General features: G+C 38.0%; 1 protein-coding gene across 5 annotated transcripts in view; it reads right to left on the bottom strand.

Annotated features, from left to right (window-relative positions):
• CCDC149 (coiled-coil domain containing 149) overlaps positions 1–24,327 on the bottom strand; it is a 51,943-nt gene that overhangs the window by 17,589 nt on the left and 10,027 nt on the right. For all 5 annotated transcript variants that reach the window (XM_071432610.1, XM_071432606.1, XM_071432607.1 and 2 more), the window contains exons 4-9: positions 13,845–13,952; positions 8,255–8,371; positions 6,744–6,916; positions 5,215–5,287; positions 3,839–3,923; positions 2,615–2,759 (exon numbers count right to left, since the gene is read on the bottom strand). In XM_071432610.1, the coding sequence (XP_071288711.1) occupies positions 2,615–2,759; positions 3,839–3,923; positions 5,215–5,287; positions 6,744–6,916; positions 8,255–8,371; positions 13,845–13,952 (701 nt within the window). The remainder of the gene's footprint in view (positions 1–2,614; positions 2,760–3,838; positions 3,924–5,214; positions 5,288–6,743; positions 6,917–8,254; positions 8,372–13,844; positions 13,953–24,327) is intronic.

Genomic DNA, 24,327 nt, shown 5'->3' with positions numbered 1-24,327 from the left:
TTAACAACAGTGGAAGAACAGAAAGTAAACTTCAACAGAACATCCAAATTCCAATCTACCCTAAAAAATCCACTGTCTTGTTATGGCTTCAGTTATTCAGAAAGCAAATCCACCATTCTGCTATTGTAAACTTATATAGCCAACTCTCAATCTGCAAGCTACCAAAGAGGTCTAGACCTTAGAGTAGGGTAACTATATGGGGGAAAGTAAGGTCATATGGTCTGAAAAATCTCATTTACTGATAGTGAGAGAATCACTACTAGGTCATTCACCCATCAAATATCAAATGCACAATTTTCTCCATGAAAAGAAACAACCACCCCAAAATCTCAGGTTCTTTACCCAATAAATCTCACTTTCTTCAAACAACAATCTGAAAGGGTAAATGTGTCCTCCAAATATGCTCTTTGCACAGGGAAAGACTGCTGCCTTTTGATTTATGTAAAACTTTTTATCACTACAATTCTCTCTAGCCTCACATCCTTCTCAACTTCCTATTTTGAATGGAGAAATGTCTTCAACAAAAGAATGCATCTTCTACTAGTACCAGTTTATGACCCTGTCTGTTTAACTTGTGCACTGATCATACACTCACATCTAACCTTCTCCAACAGGTGGGCAGTTTCTTTCCCATTTTCACAAGTCAGCAGACTTTTAACTTTTTATATGGCAAATAAGTGCCCTTATTTATTTGCATCTCAAACAAAGGATGTTCTTCCTTGATGTCCTACCTGCATTTCCCTTTTTCACATTAAATTTTTATGTCTTAGGTGTTTCCACTTGCAGCGGTTCCTACTCCTCCTAGCTCCTTAATAGCTTCTTTAATCCGCCTAAAGTCAAAAGTGACAAAAAGATTGAGAATACCACAAAGGAATGTTTTTGAGGGTCTTCACTCAACTTGATCAGGATTTATCTATTTTTTTTTCCTGAAACATCCTGAACTGAATATAACACTACAGTTCTGAGAACACTCCTGACCCTGGACTGATATGGACTGTCACTTCCCTCTAAGCCCTGATCTTCTGTTGGACATAGAATAGTAGTTGGCATTTATCCAATCTATACCCTGATGGCTTTACGTGACCAGTGGGGCACACAGACATAGGGATCATATCTCCTTGTGTGGGTTATCTCAGGACAACCCATACTCAGGAGGTGAAAGCAGAAAGAGTAGTATCAGAAAACAATCATTGCAATAATATCTGAGAGATGCAAGACACTGCATATCACCAAAGAGGAATACAAAACTAACAACTTTGCAAAAAAAGAAAAATTATGCAAAATAAACCACTGGGTAAAGATACAGTATCAGGATGTAAAAGGCAAGGGTTGGTTACACCTGGAACAACAAAAGTTGCTCTCTGGATGTCTTCCTTCTGATGTTACATTAGCAGTAAGAAGGGAGCAAGCAGCTGTTAGCCCTTCCTTAGCACTGCTCTGTGCAGCAACTCCTCTTGTATCACAGGACAGGAATTGACTGAGCTGCCATCAGTTAGATCTGGGCTACATTTTCACCACTTTAGTCTCCTTTTAGCTGCTTATCCATTTGATGTGTCAAAAATATTAAAAGTGGCTATTAACTGCTCCTCCACTTCTGTTGCCACATCACTCAGAATTATGCAATGGAGTCTGCCTAGTATGTAAGTTATCAATTTTCAAAGTGAATCATCCATTCTAGTGTAATACAGTTTACTTTAATACTACTTCTTTTCAGGAAAGATGTCTGGCTGTTGCTGGCATCTGGTCCTGATGTGCTGTTGAGAAGCCTGATAAAACCTCTGATTACCAGCAGTGACTCAGGGTTAAAAAAAATAACAAAACAAAAAACTCACCAACAAAAAAAGAGGGGGTGAAATTGAGCACAGAATCAAGGAACACTTCCTAGCTCTGATTTTTATACGCTGCATAAGGACAATAATATCAGAATGTCACAAAATGTGTCAAAATTTTTTATAGTCTGCCATGATAGGAACTGTACAAGCCACAAAGAATTCTACTGATGAGCAGAACAGCTAAGAGTAAACAAATTCTCCTTTAAAGTTCAGTTCAGATTTAAAAAAAACCCCATATAGTAGCAATCAAACTGTGTTTATCTCCTTCAACTTTTAGCAAAGTAACTATAGGAGCAACAGGTATCATCTGTATGACCTAGGCCACTGAGCATTTGTCAAATGTTACATTAACCCTTTCAGACTCTTTTGTAGGAACAACACTTATAAACCCATCAGAGCTTATTAGAAAATTCCTACATTGACAACTAATTACCACATATCTTCTCTCCAGCTCAAGCTTCCTCTCAGAAGCTCTTCTTTAGCTGTTCCTACAGACTTCCTGCCAGAAGTCTGCTTTGAGTTATTACAGTTTGTAATAACTCAAAGCAGCAAACCAGTAATTGCCTAGCAGAGGCAGACAGGTCTCTGTCAACCCTAGAATTTAAGATGAAAATGTAATTTTTCTCAAATCACAAATCTGGTCTTAAAAACTAAAGAATCCACCACTCAACCATGACGATGAATTTTCTGTGAAAAGGAATCTTCCTTCCCATTTCCCTTAATATTTCCCCAAACTAACTTTCCCATAGCTTGATATTTTACTTAGAAGTCATGCCACCTACTTGTTAGTTTGTCTTTGGTGTTGTATGACCATGTTTTTTTCATGGATGGTTTCCAGTAATGCAGTGGCCAGTGATTTGAGATCTGAAATGGATTGTGGTGTGGCTGGTAGGCTACATCCATGATCCTCCGACAACAACTCTTGGACTATAATGTTAAAAACACAAATGAGTTTTGGCTTCTCATGCACAGAAATGCAACACAAACATTTACTTAGCATTAAGGAACTATTCCGATTACTTAAGTGAATACATATATTTTTCTTTCAATTAAAAAACAAAGCCAAAAGATCAGAACTGTAATTTCTAGCTGGCATAAGTATGGTGGTTTTCCAAGTTGATTGTTATTCACAGCAATAGCCAGAACAAGTATAGGCAGACACATCTTACATTAACTTGATTCTGCTTTTGGAAAATTCTTTGTGTTCAGAAAGATACAGAATAATTATTCTACAGGCCTACTAATTGGTAAAAACTGGTCATTAAAACTGAAACCTCCAAAGAATATTTTATACTAATTTTTAGAACAATTATATATATATGTATGCAAGTACATGGAGAAGAGGAGAAAAGAGAAGTCAAAACCAGAAAAATGAGTTTCAACTTACCATGACACTTACTAATGATCTCATGTGTGTGTTGAATATACCTATATACCTACATTTAAAAAATAGGGTGGCAAGATACACTGTTTGCTTCAAAGAATTTTCTCATTCCCTTTCTTTCCTAATCTTGATATTTTCTTTGAAACACAGAAAAGAGATTATTTTGCTACCCATGAAGAAACACGGGACACAAAGATTTCTTGTAAAACATCTGAATGTAAAAGCTTCCAAGAACAGCAGCAGAAAACCTGACTTAGTGCCCCTCCTCCACCACCCAGTCTACTTTTCATTGGAATGCGAATTGTGACTGCCATTGTTAGCAGAGCAAAGAGATGAATAAAGAAGTGATTTGTCAGGGTCTAGAGAGTAAAGAAATATTTGATAAAACTAATGGGGGAGAGAATGAATGGCAAAAGAATTAACAAAAGAAGAAGCAGTAATCCAGAGGCAAATTTTATATTGTAAAGTCAACTGAAAAGAGGACAGAATTAGCACATAGTAATAAACAGGGAATAGGAAGAGAGCTTTTGGTTTGGTTGGTAAGGAAGGGGTTAGAAAATTAAGAGGTTAGATGAAAGGAATTCAGTGAGATATGCAACACCATGCTGCATTTATGCAATACCTTGCTTTGCAGAAAGGACTCCAGTCAGAGCACTGCTACTGGATCTACCATGAGCCTTTGAATTTTTTCGTCTCTCTAGTGCATTCTAGGGAAACAACAAATATCTTATTTAGAAAAACAGTAGCCAACAAATCCTGTCATTAGGAGGAAAGGATCTGGAACTTTGGGTTTTGGTCTCAGAGCAGCTCTGCAAGGCCTAGACCTTACACCTATAATAAACTATGGGGGTGTAACTCTCTAAGATTATTATTCTCTAGCCTAAAGAATGGAATTGGAATGTTACAAAGACTCATCTGTCTCATCATAATCACTTTACTGCAGTCTCTCCCACCCACTCCCCCCAATGTATAGTTAAGACTTGCCTATTTTTTAATAATCTGCTGACTGCCAGTGAAGATACTGCAGTATGCTGTAGACAACATCAACTGGAAACAAAAGCAAACTTTTCCCAGCATTTCTTTGGATAGGTTTCAAAGGGAAAGTGCCAATTCCTCTATCAGAGTTTCTATAAGGCCTTTTAGTACCAAATACTGACTTTGAGGAATTAGAAGCAGAATGGTCCTGCTACAGAAGTCCAGATCTTTCAATTACAGTTCTGGGAAACCTACTGGACCACCAAGATGCTCAGTTCTCACCAATAAACTCACATTCCAAGAGACCCAAGCTGCAAGCAGGAACAGACACTGAAATGAAGTTGGTACTTTGAGGAGCTTTGCTCATGCACAAAAAACAGTCAGGCCTGTGACTACTTTATAGTGACCTAAATGAAGAAGTCCTGTTGACAATCCTAAGATTACCCTTCTCATGGCCTAACAAGCAGCCCTCCCCTCCCACTCCACAAAATGACTTGCAGAATGAAAGAAGAGTGCACAGCTTCTGGGAAGGGCAAAAATCAGTCCTGAAGGTTTTATGTAAAACAGCATATACTTTAACTCAGGAGAAGAAAAAACAATGAAAGCTTAGTTACCATTAAGTTACATGAAGAAATAGCACAACTACCACAGAACAGGCAGACATGATCTTTTTGTGACAGCAACACAGCTGCAGTTATTCACCACCGCATGATCTGCTACTTTTCACCTAGCGGCTGGCTGGAAGGCTGATCATCTGCCCCCCAGAAGACTGATGGTTCCCCCACAGAAGTTAAAACAGGTATTTCATTAATTTTTCAAAATACTCTCAACAGGTATCCCTTTGAACTACCCTCAGCTAAGAAGCCTACAAGGAAGAATGAGCATGTAATATTGTCAGAATGTCAATGGTGGACTTTTCTTTCAAGAACAAATTTGTTCTTCAAACACATTTAACATGAAAATGAAGAGTAACTTCCATGAACAAAGAAGCACAGTTTAGATGATACACTGAGAAGATCTTACCTTATATTTAGTAATACTAGACTTCAGAAGGTTGACTTCCTCTTGAAGTTGTTTTAATCTCTCTTGAAGATACCTGAAAAAGAAATGTAATCCTTTACTTCATGGAACCTTCAAATACAGCCTCAAGCAGTCTTCTTTACTATTTGTCACGTCCTCTCTTTGAACTAGTGAGAGTTCTTTTCCCTCTGCAGTTCTCTGAGGGATGAAATAACAAAATCTTACTGTTCTTGACCCCATAAAACTTAAAGTAGGGAAACAAATTGCATCAGAGCAGGAGGCTGCCCTCCTGTTAGATTTGTCAAGCATGCTGCACAACTATTTTGTATTGGTCGTCAGGTTTCTGGGGAAGAAAGCTAAAAGAATATATTTATGTCTAGAGAAATAGTCAGGAAGCATTTATGTGTGCCCTCTGTACTTGAAGGTCTGTGAGATGGACACATGAAGATTTGTATATATGTCAACACAAGACTCAGCTATGCAGAACTTTTGCATTGCAATATCCATCACTTACTTGGCACTTCTCATTAGCAATCACAAAGTAGAAAATTTAACAGTATAGCTGAAAAATGGTACATAGTTAAATGGAACAGTTCTTCCTATTAGAGTTTATGCACTTGGATGAGACAATTATTTCCAAGTAGGAAAATATCTTTTTTATGAATAAAGGTTTTATAAGGTATCTTCTTTCATGTAGTACAACTGCAGCTGTATTAGGGTTTATGACAATTTAATTATTTCACAGGAAAAAACTCACATCACTGTCAGGGGAGCTGGGGGCTTAAATTGATACAGAACTCTGTAGGCCACACAAAACAGAAAAAAAACCCCTGAAGTTGCAGGGAAGAAATAATGCCTTTGGTAGTACACTTTCTTGCCTGAAGCATAGGTTTTGTAAATGGAAGCTGTCTTACATGTTCTATTTCACTTTAAGGTAATTGTTGACATTAGGGGGGATACCTGCTATTGCTCTGTCAGTGACTCCTCCCTGTCATCCCTAACAGAGACCATAAAACATTCTTTTTCCAAGAAACCAGCAAGAATATCTACATGGGTGATTTCACCAGCAACTTTTGTTGGCAAATCATTCATGCTGACAACCTCTCCCTGTGGACAAAATTATATCTGCAGCTGTAATTGAGGGTACTCAAAGTCCCTGTTTCCAATTCAAGATTAGTCCACTACAGCTCACTGGGAGTTCTGAATACACAAATTTTAATATTCTTGGTTTTGGTGCCATACAGTGATGGGAATAAAAAGGTCTTCTCTTCTTTTTCTTTGTTTAGCTTTATTTGGGAACATCACTAGCATCTCTGTAGCCAAATACAACATTGGTAATTTCCTGTAGCCTAGATTTCTCAATATTATTTAATGCTTAGCTACAGTATAAACAAAACGGGCAAAACAAATTTCCAAAATCTCTTAACTTTGATACTTGGATATATTTTCTTTAAAGTTTTGTTGTGACTGACTTCCTGATACTCCTATTACAACAGCACACTGTTTTTCTAGGGAAACAGTAATGCACTCACCTGTTCTCCATGCAGAGAGCATCTATGTCAATGATCCGGTTTTCATGCCCTCCTAAGACATGATTCAACTCTTGGTTCAGTCTGTCAGACTTGTCTTGGTAAACAGAGCGTTCCTCTTTCACATCCTGTAGCTCATCCAGTGCAGCCTGAAGATCATATCTCAGGGTCTCAATCTGAGAAGAAAGGAGAGCTGTATCAGTATGAGTTTAAACAACAGCTAACATAGGACCCAGCTTGAAAACAGCAACAAGCACATGTTTGAACAGTATTGATTTTGGACAATCGAAAGTCTTTTCAAAGCTCATAACCCCAGGCATTTTTACTCAATTTTATTAACTTTGAGTTAAGTAACTCTTACCAGTTAGATTAGTTTGAAAAAATTTCTAGAAAACAATTAAAATGTAACACCAAAATAAATCTCAATCTCAACTGTAATTCTGCTCTACAAACATATTAAGGTGGTTTTATCATATAATTTCTAGGACTCCAGGAATTAAGTCAACAAGCCTTGTCAAAAAGCCTGAAAATGGGAATTTGCACTAATCATGGGACTTGAGCAATGAGGTTCCATAAAGTAAGAACTGAAAAATTACAAAAATAAGCAATCATGGAAGCAACAGGATGAGCTGTGCTATTAAGCAAAAGAGTGAAGTAGTCCAGTGTGAAAGATACTCAAGGACAAAGAGCTTCAAACTTCCAAGGAGACAAAACTGAGTGTGAGAAAAGTCTGCAGGGACACAAGATTCCCACCCACACCCTAGAAAAGATGTATAAGCCAGGAAGGACAACAGACCACCAGAGGCTGGGTGATGAACAGAAAGAACACAAGCTTGATAACAGAGTTAGCAGGGAGGATCACACTGGGAGAAAATCAACAGCCTTTCCAGTAAGGTACAGTCATGCTGCAATAGAGGGAAGACTGAAAAACTAGAAATTCCTGGATCACAGAATGGCTAATTCAAGTTGGAGCTGACACTGGTAGGAATAAATGTGGGAAAAAACTGATAATGCAGAGCTGCAAAACTATCCAGAAATTTATGTATCAGTGTTAGGGAAAAAGTCTGATGCTGCATGGTAAAGAGCATTCATACAGACTTGAGGAAGGGAAATAGGTCTGATGTGAGATTTCTTCAGAAGAGGAGAAGAAATAGCCTGGAGGCAGGAGGAAGAGTTCACTAACAACACTTTTACAGAACATTTGATTCAGAGGGTATCTTTAGGAGGTACATCAGCCACTGTACACTGTGCTGAATACTTGTAAGAGCCTTCATTAAAGGGTACCTTTTATTGACATTCATTGACAATATCCAATTGTCACAAATTGTTGCTGGACATTAAAAAAAAAAGGAGAATCAATAGTCTGGAGAAAAAATTCCAGAGATTAGGAATTCACTCTAACCACTACTTCCAACATCAATCAGCTACCAGCCCTTCATACAGAACAGAACTGATTTAGGTACTCCTCCAATAGCTAAGTAGAACATGACACTGTATGCCCATTTAATTATTACCTGTTCTCGAGCCTTCTCCAGCTGCTGAACGAGGTCCTCCCGTTCATGTGCTGCAAAGTGGCGAGCCCCAACTTCATCATCTCCCAGTCTTTGCTTTGCTATGGTCATTCGAAGGAGCTGCCAGGACAAAAACAGAATCTGGTAAGCAAGAAAACATAGGCTGTAGCAGCAGAATATATCTCTATTAGAAAGAGTAAAGCTGTCAGCTTTAGATTTCAGCTCTTCCAGGCCAAACAGCTGCTATTATTTAAATCAGAGGGAGGCTTCTGAGCTGAGGGTCAAATCCAGTTTTTAATGAAAAAATCCAGTTGAACAATCAAAGCATCCACAGGAATTCAATCGGACCCTGCAACAACAGTCATCAGAGTATACAAATTATGAAACACCAAGAAAACACAGACATGGGGTCAATGCTTTTTAGGAGTGACAGGAACTGATTCCACTCAGACTAAAACTAGAGAATTTTGAGAAAGCCTCATAGTAAATATGTACATATTAAAATTCTCTGCAGCAGAGAAGTCTTTCTAGTTAATAAAAAGGAACAAAGTGGCTTGTCCAGCTTCATTTTACAGACACTACTTAAAACCCCTCCTGTGCTACATCACTGCAGAATTTGTATTAACAGCTGCTAATACATTTGCTTATGCATTATTTTTTAGTCTACTCACAAAAGCTAATTCATGTCAAAAGCAAAAGAATGGGCCAACAACAAAGAGACTTGGCCAAAATGCTCAAGCAGCTAATGAACTTCTGAGCTTGTGACTGCTGAAAAGAATCTGACTTGAATTAATACACATTTACATTCAATATCCAAAGCAAAAAGCAACAACCTTTCAAGGACCATGGGGTATTAAATACCAATCTATAAGGCATTCAGCATTTACAGTTGTTTATACTCAGTACAACTAGGCCTCATCTTTAGGAGCTCCACAGAGACCAGGGAAGCCCACCACAATAACCAGTCTGACTTTCCCTGTATCTTTGACTGCACCAAGGAATTAATGCACACCATTATATTGCAGAGTTAGGAAAAAAAATATCAATCTTCTGAAGTAGAAGATTGTACATTAAAATCTATCTTTGGTATTTATGGGATGCCAGTCACCATAGCTACAATGTGCCAATTAAAATCCTGCTGATGCAAGACAGACTACCAAAATCATCCTCCCTGCTTATTTCAGCTCCAGTTCACTGCAAGTCACTGAAGCTAGTACAATGTGTGCTGATAAGAAGTTCACTTGTTCAGGGGAAGCTGTGGCTGCAAAGTAACTGGTTTTGGCAAACCTATATTTCACTATCCCCACAGGTGAAGTGCAAACTACTGCATAGATAGTAAAGCTGAGTGGATACTAAGAGATATAACTCCTATTAATTTCTTTATCAAAACAAGTCAAAAAGGCAACTAGCAAACCCTAGAATGGCTTCATAGCTATTGGATTTTTTTAAAAGCTAAAGTGCTGATGCACAAAAGGTGTGGTCATGTTATGTAATTCAATTCAGATAAATTAATTTAATTTCTAGAATTTCTCTCTGGTGATAAGGACCACAAAAAACAAATGTAATAACATTTTGAGGTTTCAATCTTGTTCAAAAAAAACTGGAAATGAAAAGAGGAATCACACTTTATTAATGTGTCCAAAGCCTGCAGCAGAGCAAAACTTCTGCCTAACACTTGGCACCAGGCTGGGAACTGGACCAAAGCTGTCACTCATGCACTATGACCAACTCTCCTCCAGCCCAGGAGGGGGTAAGGCATAAAATAAAACTGCAAGCAATTAGAACCTGCAAGGTCAAACACTCTGTCAATAAAAGGAGAACTCTTTATTTACTAGCAATTTTGAGGCAAAAAAACCCAAAACCATGAAGTCTTATAAAAAGAATGCTTCAAAATTCCAAACTGATCCAATATTCCAAAAGCAGCATTATTAACATACACAAAATACAGTAAAATATAAATCCATAGAACAACAGAGTGCTTCTTCCAGACAGTTGGCCAATCAGAGAGTTGACAGGGCAGAACAGGCCAAGTCGTTTAATTCTGCATTGCGAATGTCTCATGAGGCAGCACCACCTGCTATAAAATTCTTCCCTGAAAATGCTGTGACCCAAAGAGACACTGTTATGCCAGAGGTTTAAGGGTTTATTTTATATATTAATGCTTTGTTATAAACTTTATACACCTGCCCTCTAGCTGCTAGTATTTTTGTTTCTGTCATTCAGAAATCACTGAGGAAAAGACCACTCAACTTCATTTAGGTTAACACTAACCCTCAGGATTCAGCAAAAAGCATTCACAGCTGAACAGATTTAAATTAATGGCACCTTCCCAGAGAAAACTCCTGTTTGTCAAGAACCTATAAATTGTTAACCAAAACAATCCACTGCTGCAAGCACTGTCTTTTTATTTTAATATCATAGCTTCTTTTTACATCACTTTCAGCTACGATAATTATTTACAAAGTAGCAACACTGTATCAGCCCCACAATGCCTAAAAATAGCATCACTGGGATAGGTGCTGTGCAGGGTAGGAGTCCATAGACAATGCCTGCACCAAAGTTGGACACTCCTGATTATCAATAAAACATGCAGAAAGAAAAGGGAAACAAGCACAACCAATTCTTCATGGAAGGCAGAAACCATCGTGTTTAGCCACAGTCACAGCAATTGTCTTCACCACCTTATCTTGTAAAATCTTAAAATGTGGACCAGAACTTGCAAACGTGCTACCTGAAGTCCCAGTTGTGCCCAAACACACACACCCCATTTAACACTTCTCCCAGTTGCTGCATGAAGGATTGTCTGCCTGGCAAGAAGGAACTGACACCGCAGCCATTGTTCCCATGCACCTTCCTCTCGCTCAGCACTGCTCCTGGCAGCTCACAAAAGCAATTCTTTGTGTGGGTAGGCATTCAGGTAAAGGCAACTGAGTCATCTTGTCTTGCAGAAGTCTCCAGTTTCTCTTAGCTTTCCATTTTTACCTTTCACATGAGAGAATAAGATTTTTAAACTATCTCCTTCTATGTTTTAGTAATTGTTTCCAAGCATTGCTGCCAAAACATTAGGAAGGAAAAATATTTACAAATAACTATCATAAAGATAGAAGAGTTTTCATGTGTCAGAACTTGCAAGATTGTGATCAATCATAAAAATAAATAGCCTTAGATATCTGTCACTGGAATGCTGCAGTCTAACTATTGCTGTATTTTTCAAACTGCAGCAACAAATCCTTCCAGAGACTGTCTGGATAAGTTTTATTATTTGTGCCAACAAAATTCTACTTGAAATGAGAGGAAAAAATTATTCCAGTTAAACCAAATGCAAGTAATTTGTTATTGCCTGATTACGTGTTTAACATGATTTCAACAAGTAAAATATCTCCGGTTCAAGGTTTTCTTGCTAATCCAAGTGACTGTATCCTACTTGTAGCAAACATTAAAGTGTGAAAAAAAAGCCAAGCCATCAAAACATTTCTTTATCAATAGAACTAATGTGTGATATTTAAAGAGGTTTTTTTTTTCTTTTTTGGTCCTGCAAAGCTCTTGCCACTCAGTGACAAAGCCTGCATGAGTCACCCCTGCTCAGACACAGGCAGAATTGTTCATCCATAAGCAGCTTCACTTGCTGCAAAAGCAGCTGTTTGTTCATCTCTTGCCAGAAGTAAGGCTGACGTAGACCAGCTGGGCAGGATGCCCTCCCTCACTTTGGAAAAAGCAGTGAGAAGAATGCAGGGGGGAAAAATGTAAGAACAAGCAAATTATTATGGTTTTTTTTGTTTTTGTATATACCATGCATTATCTGGACTCCAGTGCCTGAGGTAGCCCAGCTGCCAGTACAGAAGAACTGATGAGCAGAAGAGAATGGCTTTGTGAACAAGCCTAGAATTTTATCACTGAAGCTTGTAGGGAGAGAAATCTGACACAGGAGGAGAGTGTTAAATCCCTCAGAGAGATGGCAATGCTTTTTTAGGCACTTTGAAAACCAGCAACCTGACACTAAAATAAGCTCTATTTCTCATTTACTCGGAGAGCGAAGAATGTGTTCCAAAAATGAAAATCCTAGTCTAAATTAATCTGTGTCTGATGCAGCTCTTTCCTCCCACTCTGTATTTAGTGATGCACTATTTTGTACCTTTCAGAGAAAGGCACACTGGGCAGAATAACCCTTTTTGTACTTTTCCATTCATTTTGAGAATCATGAATTTAAATTCAAGCTGAGAATACAGATGTCACGAAGATAACTAGCTAATACCATGTTAACCCACAAAGGTGAATCTAAACAGTGCCAGTTCAGACACAAAGAAGGAGGCTCTGTGTTACCAAGATCATATATTGTCATAAGGAACTGCAAGAGGTACATAACCTTGATATTTAAATGTGTTGCAGTTTTCCTACCTTTGTTTTCTGTTTGTACTTACAAGCCCTTGCTATCTGTTCAGGAGTGGCTTGGGAAAGGCTGTGTGGCATAATATTGGTACTGGAGAACTGAAAGGCACTAACTTCTACACTGTAATACAGTTCAAACAGTAACATGCAAATGAAAATAAACAGTCAGAAATCTGGTCTTTGAAGAGTTGAGCAAGTTATGCTGAATGCTATGCATACTACAAATTCAGGTTTCACTTGAACCTTTCCCAGCTCTATGAACACCTTGAAGGGAGGTCTTTGTGACAAACAGTAAAAAAACTTGCATTATGAAAATATACTTAAGTTTAAAAGAAAATAAATAAAATAAACTTGAATGGAAAAAGACAAATCCCACCTGAATAATTAAAAGCCATGTCATTTTTATTCAAATTTTAAAATGCCATAATTTTAAAACTGTAGTTGAGGGAGAGAAGTTATGATTATTTGTTTCAATTTTTTACTTTGTTAACCACCTCGACTCTCCAATTCAACCTCTCACTAGTTTGATCTCTGAATGTACTTTTGCATAAAGCTCCAGCTGTGAATGTTACATGCATTTGGCTTGACTTTAAATATTTCAATTAATGGAGACAACAGGAGTTTGATTAATACCAAATGGCAGATTTTGAGCAATGTTCCATATAACTTGCTAAATTTAGCAACAAAATAAATTGGTTATGTAAGGGTAATGGGATGAGGGCTTAATAGAAAGCTCACTATACATGTTTCTGATCAACTACTCCAGATTTTTTTAAGGGAAAAATTATGCTCCTCCAGCATCTACTAAAATTTTGCAGTTCAGTACAAAAACCTGGAAATTATCACATGTAGAACACATGCTTATCTGTACTTATTTGTAAGAGGAAAGACCAATAATAAAACACAGGTTTTGTGTTTGTTTTTTTTCAAAAAAGAAAGAGACATAGAAAGCATTAAAGCAAAGCTGAATACAAAATACATCGTGTTAAGGACAACAGAGCAAAAGCAGCATACAAAAATACATAATAAGATGCACTTACTGGTATCCTTTACAGCTTCTGTAGTTACACTGATCTAAGCACTCTTGTATTATAAAAGTATTCTAGAAGTTCTGTAACCCATTATTTTATTTGTTTTCCTAAGAAGTAAATGCAAAACTCTAGCCCAGTTAACACATTCCATGCCATTTACTGGCAGTTTTTAGTACCTTATTGTCCCCTTGTACTTCTCCCAGTCTCTGCTGAAGCTCTCCAATCTCTTCTCCAAGATGTTTATTTCGATCTTGAGCCTCACTCAGTAGTTGAGCAAGATTTGCCTAGAAAAGGAATAAACATCAGTCAAAAGTCAGTGTCTGTGGAGAGAAGTGTAAGTAGTGCTTGAAAATAAACCCTTGAATTACTCCTTATCCGCCAACAATCTTTACTTTTATTGTTGGTGGTACCCAGACTTCATGCTTCATTAGAGAGATAACAAGAAAAGTCACCTGGGTTCCTTTATCTTTCTATATAGCAGAAAACACATACAACATGAGTGCATACAGACTCCCAGAACAGCACACAAACCCCAAATGAGACAAAGTGAAAACCTTTATGCTGCTTCCAGTATCGTGGCTGGTGGGAAGAATTAAATTCAGAATACTTTGACAATATTTATACAAAGCTGCCAAAATAATAGTTTTAAACTTGCATATAATTAGACAAAAGGCACAGCTGAGAAAGAATTATGATACAATGAAAGTCCTTAATAGCATCTAGAGCAGATTTCCAGCCAGTAAAGAGGCTGTCAGCCAAAGTCCCTGACCCTGTATGGAGCTATACCATGGATACCTACTACTGCAAAACTTCAAATATGACCTGATTTTTGTTGTTAGGTATCACCTAGATTCTGGAAAAAGAGAAGTGAAAGCTAGAGTTTAAAACCCAACCACTGCTCCCCACCCAATAATCCAAGTTAAAAGCAGTCATTCACATTAACCTACTAAGTTAGCAGGGCAAGCTGTCTGGTTTATGATCTTACAATTTAATTACATTAGTTTGATCACTAATCAAAAAATAAATGCAATCTGCTCTTTTCCTATATATGCTACCTTAAAATGAGCAAATAGTACAGGTAAATTTATTCCATTTTTACCCTAAAAACGTCTCATAAATACACAAACATTGACTCGACACAGGAAAAGCCTACCAATGACAGCTTTTCTAAGAGAATTAGAATCATAGTGGCTAAGGTGCAACATTTCAAGACATTGACTATGGACAGCTAGGTGTGTCATCCATTGCCATATACCTCAAGAATATGAAAAGAAATTTAAACAGAATTTTTGGATCTTCTAAGTATGACTTAGTAAAGCCTCATGTATCAGTCAGTATCTCTGAGCCACCCTTACACATACTCCCTGCATTTGAGGACAATGCATTAACTGACTAATTCATCCAGCGACTGCTCCTAGTTCTCTTTTGGTATTTTAGGTTTAGTTTTAGATTCCCTACCTGCTGTGCTTTTCTTTGAACTCCCCCATTTATCTATTCTGACATCTCTCTTTTTCAATCTGACTCTTTTACCCAGTGATTCTACTACCACTTGAGTCTCATAGGATGTTTTCATGAATTTTATCTTTACAACTCATACACTGTCAAATCAACAAGGTATCTGATAGCCATTACTGCAATCTTGCTCCTTGTTCACTAACAACTGCTATTTCTACATGTCCTGCTTTACATTTAAGAGAAATATTAAGAGGAATGTAGGAATGTGAATAGTAACATGAACATAGCTGTGCATGCATACGACCATTTGCAGGATTAGACTATTAAGCTACCATCAAGTAGAACTTTTGTACATTACTATTGAAGAAGAGAACTCCAAATTCCAATTGGTCTAAATTAGTAATAGCTTCAAACTTTTAAACAGAAAAAATAACTCAAGAAACTGACAACATCCTACCTGATGAACAAGAAGCCTAAGTCACTGCTACAGCTTCTGTACTTCTGATGCTTTGAGACCAAAAGTTCAGAAGAAAGTAAAATTTCACACCATTTTGGAAGAGATGAAAGCATTTTTAAACTACTAACAAACCTCGGGACTGCAATAAATAATTAGGGGAAAGAGTGTAATAGCAAAAGAACCCCTATAAATAGCCAATTTATAGCCAATACAGGACTAAAATTAAGCTGCTCCAAATTTTATTTTCAAGACAACAACCATTCAAGCAATACAAAAGATTCCTCACGAATGCTTTGGTGGACTGATCTTTTTCCTACCTCTTAAACAAATAGTGTAATAGTCATTCACAGGATGAATGAATCAAGGAGCTTCAGAACACATTCAATCAATGGTTTTGAAAAGTACTTCTTAATGGCCGTTTAAAAGAAAGAAAACAAAGAACCCATGTTTGCAGGAAATTGTATTTAAACTGAAGTATCTATGGCTACTGCTTAGATGCAATTTTTTATTTTTTTAAACAAAGTTGACTTTCAATAAAGCCTGCGTTAGTTAAAAGGAATATGATTTGCACAAACCTCTCTGAAACACCTCTATTTATAAAGCTCCTTTTTATGATGAATTGGCACAACTCTTAACACCGCAATAGCACATGTAATTTCAACACCTGGAAAGAACTCAATCTCACTAATCAGTGTTTACAGCCGCAACACCAGGATTTCAGCAGTCTGTAGTTAAAACCTGGCTCACAGTAACGGCAGGAAAGGCATTACCATGCCTATACTAAATCTTCCTGCTCAGATTTATTTCCTTTAAAACCATTTCTCTGGGGTTGCAATTCTATGCTGAATTTTATTTGTCAGTCATATAAATGACTTAACGTGACAAAAACCTTTATACTCACGACAGAGGTTTTGGAAGAAACTTGAAACAAAGACTTTTAGACACCAAAATAAACCAGCTTTTTTTGACCATGCCAAGAGCATTACAATGAGCTAACTATAGATTTGCTCCTTCCTGCAAGCCTTGTATTGTACTTCTATTAAACTGAAACAACCAAGCTATGTCACAGAAGTAGTCTCCAGCAATTACTCATTTCCCTGGCTTAGAGGTTCCATACAATGTATAATTTAGACTGTTACGACTTTGAAAGGTTTTGGCAAGACCTTATTAAAGCTCTTGGTTAAATATGGATAGATGGAGAAATATTTGATTTTTCAAAGTGCTCTATTAGGCTTAAGGACAGCCAAGAGGATATATTGACGGATACCTGGACTTGGTACCATTTCTTTGGCATAAATAGAAAAACATACCATATGCTTGAAAGATGATAAAACTAACAATGGAGGACTGCCTTAGTGTACCTGCAAGCACATATTTTTTGAGGAAAGTAGAGAAATTTATGCAAAGGCAATGGCAATTCATTTTTCCATTTGGCAACTTCTTTTCAATATTCATAGAACAGACACAGAATTCGCTCAGAAATCCCAGATTAGTTACTTCAACAGACAATAAAGTTCATATCATTTACTCATGTAACAGAGAACAACTCCCTGTAAATTAGCCAAATTCAGCTTCTCTAAAGTCAATTTCTTCAAGAGTTTCTTTTGATTTTAGGTGAAATCTTTAAAAGACTCCTGAAACTGTGAAAGACTACTTCTTTCACTCACACTACACAAAACTAACTCTAAAGTACTGATGAAGAGAGGTTTCTGAGGCATGAATAAAGAAGGGAAAGATGCAGAGGTACCTTTCTGCTGCCTCATCTTGTCTTCCCTCTGCAGGAGTGGAAACTGTTTGTCCTACCCTCTCGCAATGCAGCTGTTTCTAATAACAAAATAACAAGTATTGCTTTAGCCCCCTCTCTGTAGCTGGCCAGTATCAGACAAGCTTCCAGGGCTCCAGCCACATTCCATTTCTGGCAGGTTCTCTGGAGCCTCTGCAGCACAACAAGCTATTTGTTTCATATGCATCTGTTATGGGAAGCTTGGATGTATCATAGACTCAAAGACTAGCTGGAAGGGATTCATATTCATAAAGATCACCAAGTCCAACTGCCTGTACCTCACAGGACTGCCCCAGAAGGAAGGCACGTCCTTTGAGTGTTAGCCAGATGCTGCCTGAACTCTGACAGGCTGGTGCTGTGGCCACTTCCCAGGGAAGCCTGTTCAAGTGCCCAACCACCTTCTCAGTGGAGCATGATGTGAGCACTGTCTGAACACCCACTGCAGTGCTAGACATGCTACACTGTCCCCATATTCCTTACCCCTCTCACCAAATGCATATGCAACCACAGTCAACAATCCCATCAGAAGCTAAGAAAAAAAGGAGAATAAGACGGCTCTGAGTGCCAAGTGGGAAGTGTGTACCTTTATTACATAAAGGAAAAAAAAAAGCATGATAGATCAGAACGACCAGAAAGTCAAAGCTTCAGTGGGATGGGATTACAGACCTCCTCATTTTCCACTTAGGCTTTGTTAAAATTTGCAAGAAGATTTTTTGGGGACACAAGGTGGAAAAGAACTTTAGCTACAGATGAGCGTCAAAAAATACCGACAAAAATATCTACAAACACTTATTAACATAAGCCAGTAAACACCTGTCAGGCAGCAACTGATCTCTGCTCACTAGTGACCAATGGCCTGATGAGAAAAAACAGTAACTCCAAATAGTCATCCCTGACATTATGCACTGCACTGGAGTTTGGCTCCTTTAATCATTTGGCAAATCTAGCTACACGTACACACAGAGTTAGTTTTCTTCACTGCACTTTAGAAATGATGGATAGTAACAGTCTTTAATACAGCTCTCAATTCTTTTGCACATAAATCTTATCCAACACTTAAAAAAGGGAATAAAAAAAAAAATTGACTTTTTGCCTTTAGGGTACTCCCTGAAAAAGTAATATGGGAAGGGGGAAGAGGGGGAACTTCCAACATACCTTTACAGTTTAGAAGTATTTAAATACAAGCATTCCTATACTGCAATTTACAGTCTTTTATGTTTGTTCCAGCCACACCCTCAAACAAAGAAGAACACTGAATTATAGGTCTGACAGAAAAAGGTTTGATGAAACATTCAGCACACTTGATGGGTGTGACTGATCACAAATTTAAGCGCAGTTTCTCCTCAAATGAATTAATCTGATTGCAATAGCTGAATTAATACAGAAAAACCTGTTTTACTTAACAACTACCACTATTCACTCCAAGATATGGGAACTGATGACTGCCCTTAGCACTAGCTTCCTTGCAATAAAATCCCAAAATTATAGTATTTTTCTGTTTAAGATGAAAAACTAGAGAAGACTTTTAAAATTACAGATCCTGGGTATACAAACCAGAATACACTTAATATGGGTCATATTTTCATGCTGAAAAACAACATCAAAAGTCAAAGCTTTGTCAAGCAGAACAAGAGAAGAAAATCCTCTCCTAAATATTTTGAACTTCGGAAGATATCTTAAACTTTGAGATAATGCACAAAAATAATCAAAATCCCTTAAACATTTGGGTGTTTTAATTAATTGCCAGAATCTTAGTTGAGAATACTCAGGTGCAGAGGTGTGCAGAAGTGTCTCTCTATTCCATTAAGGTAAGACACAGCAACCAGAGAAGAAGTTGTTGTACACATCAGGCCTGAGGGACTACCACATCTATTAGAATGAGCATTTCTTCTCTCCTAGACTTCACTGGTGGCCTTGGCAGCACATTGGGTTAATGGTTGGACTCAATGATCTTAGAGATCTTTTGCAATCTAAATGATTCTATGATTCTGTGTTAGTGCAAAACCTATTTGTTGAAGAAACAACAGTGTCACTTCACAAAGCATGACTCCTAGTGTAGCTAACAAGTTCTAGGTTTTACATACTACCACCTGCTCTGACCAATGGAATAAAGATCTCAGAGTCCAGAAACAAAAATCTCTCAACTGGCTATGCTCTTGGAGCTGGCACATTTTGAAATCCATGGGAATATTGTTTTCTATTTGTTGCAAAGACAAACAATGTCATTATTTTCCAACTGCTACCTCATGTTATGGGAGCCAAACACATGCACCTACAAACCAAAGCAAGGTGCACCGGTCCGCATTCGGCACACGCATAATGTTTTTCATCTTCAAACACCTTGTAGAGAGGAAGAAATCACATTAATCTTCACAGCACCACTGTGAGATAAATACAAAATCATTCCTTACCCTGTAGTGTATTTTATCCACAGATTTTATCTCATAGGACTCTGAATGCAGCTTTCGCACCTTAACACAAGGCTAGCAAAACTTAGTGAATTCATTAATTTACAACAAATAGCCACATTAGTCATTATTCATGATCATGTCATGAACAGTCATAAGGTAATCCCTGAAGTTTGTTTCAGAAGTGAATTGTGATAGCAGTGGTATGTATTTAGAGCTAGAAGCTGGAAATGAAATGGATTAAAATGGGTCCATTTGTGGTATGTCACAGCATAATCCTGTCTGGAATCTCTGGTCTTTCTGATGCTATGCCTGCCCAAAAAAGTCATGCCCACAGACATTCATTAACAGGAGACAAGCTGTCTGGCCAACATCTCAGTGAGTGGGTACCATGCTGCTGTGATACCAACAGCACTTGAAGCAGTCAGAATGCTGATTTGAATGAATCACCTTGGGATATCCATGGATAACTGTAATAGCATTAAGGGCCATGACCTTCAGGTTCTCTGATGGGCCTTTTTGGCTGGTAGGAAGATAAACCATCAAGCTGTGTTCTGTACAAGGAATACATCATCATTACATTATGGGACTCAGTATTAGGAGCCTCAAATATGGTTCTGTGACCATGGGATTCTCTCTAAGGCACAGCAGCTGCTTGGGAGACACAGGATCCACCTGATCCACAGGAGGCAAAAGTACCTTTGCCAGTAGGCTGGAGAACTTCAAAAGGAGAGCTTTACTCTTGAAATTATGTGGGAGGGAAAAAGGAAGTTTAGGATAGGGTGGGCAAGCCAAGAGACTAGGATAATGGGAAGAGGAAGGACTTAGCAACTTACAAAGCAACTGAGCTGAAGTGTAATTCCTTTGACCATAGGCATGTACAGAAGAAGACTACCATAGAACAGCCTTGTAGAAAAGCTCTAAGCCTGTACCACAGAACCAGGACACTCTGATGCCCCTCCAAGGTCTCTAACACATGCAGCTGGGGGAATAAAGAAGAGGAGTTTGAAGACTGTGTGCAGTTACAGGCTTACAAACTCTGGGATCATGGAGAATCGGTGGGATAGCTCACACAACTGGAGTGCTGTGATGAAGGGATACAGGCTCTTTAGAAAGGACAGCAAGAAGGTGAGGAAGGGTCTTGCCCCCTCACCCTGTTTTCTGTGAGAGGGCTCAAACATTGGAACAGGTTGCCCAGAGAGGCTGTGGAGTCACAGAGAATCAAAACCACACTGAAAACGGACAACCTGCTCTAGGTGGTTGTGTTTGAACAAGAAGATTGGATTAGTAGACCCCCAAGAGCTGTCTTCCCACCTTAACTCTTCTGTGCTCTTGTGGCGTTCAGTTCCATTGAATTTGATTCCTTATACACTTAAAATTCAAATCTAAGACCTCCCCAGTGACATACGCATTGCAACTTTACTCTTGACACACAGCTCCAGTGCAAACCCACTATATCCAACGGAGTGATCTCACTGAGACCAAATTAAGGAAAGCATATTTAGGACTGTGGCCCCACACAGTTCTTTTCCTAACCATGCATTTTACTTTATCTTTGTTTATTCAAAGGATATAATTTGTATTAAAAGAACTTCCATTTCATATAGAAGGTTGAAGGATTCACTGATTTGTGATTTTAATGGCAAAGCTTCTCCCAAGCTGAAGCTATTCTGAAAATTTAAGCAATGTAGTTGAAAATAAGAAGCAGTATATATTAAGCTATAAATCCAATCTATGTTTTTTTCTTTAAGTTGTAAAAAGAGTGCAGCAACACTGGCCAACAGATACCTAGTAAACTTCCATGAAAATGTCCTGTATCACAGTTAATGCATATAAATACATACCACTGCAGAACTGCAGAATGAAGAGAATTTCTATTTATATAGGATGCCCAGCAGACACTATGTATACAGAGAAATATTTTAACATGTCTTTCAAAACAGGGAGTGTTTACCATTGTGCTGGCTTCAGCTGGAGTAGAGTTAATTTTCTTCACAGTGGCTGATATGGGGCTATGCTTTAGATTTGAGCTGAACATAAGGCTGATAAGATGGAGATGCTTTTGTTCTTGCTGAGCAGGATTTACACAGAGCCAAGGCCTTTTCTGCTTTTTGTACTGCTGTGCTGGCAAGGAATTTGGGGGTACATGGGAGGTTGGGTGGAGACACAGCCAGGACAGGTGACCCAAACTGACCCAAGGGACCATGACCAGACCATGTAACATCATGCTCAGTGTATAAAGTGGGGGGAAGAAAGAGGAAAGGGGATGGGGGGGGGGGGGGGGGTGGTGTTTGGAGTGATGGCATTTGTCTTCCCAAGTCACCATTATGCTTGAAAGGGCCCTGTTCTCCCAGGAATGGGTGAATACCAGGCCTGCCCATGGAAGTCATGAAAGAATTCCTTGTTTTGTTTTGCTTTGCTTGTGTTAGCAGCTTTTAGCTTTTCCTATAAAACTGTCTTTATCTTGACCCACAAGTTCTGTAGCTTTTACCCTTCTGATTCTCTTTTTGATCACCCTGGTGAGGCAGTGAGTGAGGGGCTGCATGGGCCTTGGCTGCTGGCGGGCATTAAACCATTACAAACATGTCTAAACTAATTTTAACATAAAACACACTCTTCTAATTACTATTGTACTGAAACATTTCACCCCTCTGTTACTTATCCAAAAATTACTCTACACCTGACACCGTAAGACATTATAAAACTACCTTCAACCACATAGGCATGAGGGGCCAGGAAAATATTGACAGCTCACAAACTGTGAACAACACTAATGGTGAAACATCTACAGTAGAAATAGAGATTTCCCTAGCACTGTTTCTCATTTTCTGCTTCTGCTGGTTGGCATAATGTGATACACACAGAGCAATCTTTGGATAGAATCATCATAGTATCATAGAATTGTTTTGTTTGGAATAGATCTGAGATGCAAACACAGCTTTGAGCAGGAAAACACTACAGAGCTCTGCATGTTAAGATACCTTTAAATAACAATTTTACAAAACCAGATTTTGAGTTAGCTGCTTGCTGACAGAAAATGCCTGGTTACATGATATTACCATAAAAACCATGAAAATTCTGTGCTGGAAAACAGGATGAGAAGGCATGGTGGAAAACAAAACATTTTAAACAGTCACCAAACATAATTGATAATAAAGGGGAAAAATGAAGACAAGAAGGAGAAGACAGCAGCAATTCCAACCCACCTATTACATTTAAGGTTCTAGACTGGAATTTCAATACTAAGCAGTAATTTCTCAGTTGTGGCAAACCAATGCAACAGATAGCAAACTGTTAAGCATATAGTGTTTTCACCTTATTTCTGACCATGAAAACAGTATGCACTTTTGTGTTGTCAAGAATTCATTGGAGGATCAGTGTCTCCTTTCATAAAGAGACTGAGGTCACAAACTTCTTCCAGCAGGCATCTAGGGTTCCAGGAAAAAAGGGAATGGAAGAAGCACAAAAGCAAGAGAGGACTTCCCTCTTTCTTAGATGAGAAAATGCTAAGAAATGTATGTATGTATGGTGATAATGGAAAAATATTCATAACTTTCTTTTATTATTCTCTGATGCATTTCTCAAAGCAAAAACTATACTCTTCTTCAGAAAGGTTACACTAACTACTCTAGGTTATCCACCTTGTATGCTACAGACACATTTCTCAGGAAAATAAAAACTCAAGAAATACACTAACAGTCTACTACTGCACAACCTAACATATATATTCTTCTGGGGGGAATCTATCAATGACCCCATTTTCTTTCTTTCACTGCTACCTAGCATGAATACCTAACTTCCCCATGAAAAAAAAAATTACTCCTAGGTAGATTATTAAAGGTTTTCAAGGCACTTACCCTGGTAAGACAAATTGCCAAAACTTAATACAGTCACAGCTTCTGAATTTAGACTGAATTTGGCTAGTATTTTAGAAACAAGTGTCAGTTTTATTTGTTTTGAAAGATGAAAGATGAATTAGAAGAGCTATGGGATGGCAAATCTCCCTTCCTACTTATCTTTCTGTAATGATCCATACACTGCTTTGGTTTTTTTCTTTTAACTGGATATTTCTCAGCAACACTCAGAATACACAAACTTGTATCTGGTCATAAAGTTTTATTAGAATTCTGTTGAAATAACAGAATTGCAAATAAATTATGCTAAATAATGAGGAAGTTAAATGATTCTACACTGAGCCACTGACTTCTTGGCAGCTATTTGTTTAAGTGCCTGAAGGAGTAATTATATTGCCTCTGGAAGTTTAGTTTAAAGCAACCAAAACCCTAAGCCGTAAAATTTTAAGCAAATAGCAAGAACTATATGCAAACTCTGAGGGAAAGGGTTATGAGTAAAACTTCTGATCCATTAACAGGATGTAATAACCATGTTTTAAACATAGTTAAAAGACTTCCAAAACTAGCAATTACAGCAACAATTTCGCTCTTTTAGGTTGTCCTCATCTTCCTGCTCCAGACATTGAGTTTTGGGTGCCATTTTTCTCTAAAAATTAAGATAATTTTAAGATATGACAACCAACATTCTGCAACAGGGACACA

Source organism: Agelaius tricolor, unplaced genomic scaffold (genome assembly GCF_023055355.1).
Source record: "Agelaius tricolor isolate 1412-34295 unplaced genomic scaffold, bAgeTri1.0.p SCAF_8, whole genome shotgun sequence".
NCBI lineage: Eukaryota > Metazoa > Chordata > Aves > Passeriformes > Icteridae > Agelaius > Agelaius tricolor.
Note: the sequence above shows the minus strand (reverse complement) of the source record. Positions and strands in the feature narration are given on the sequence as shown.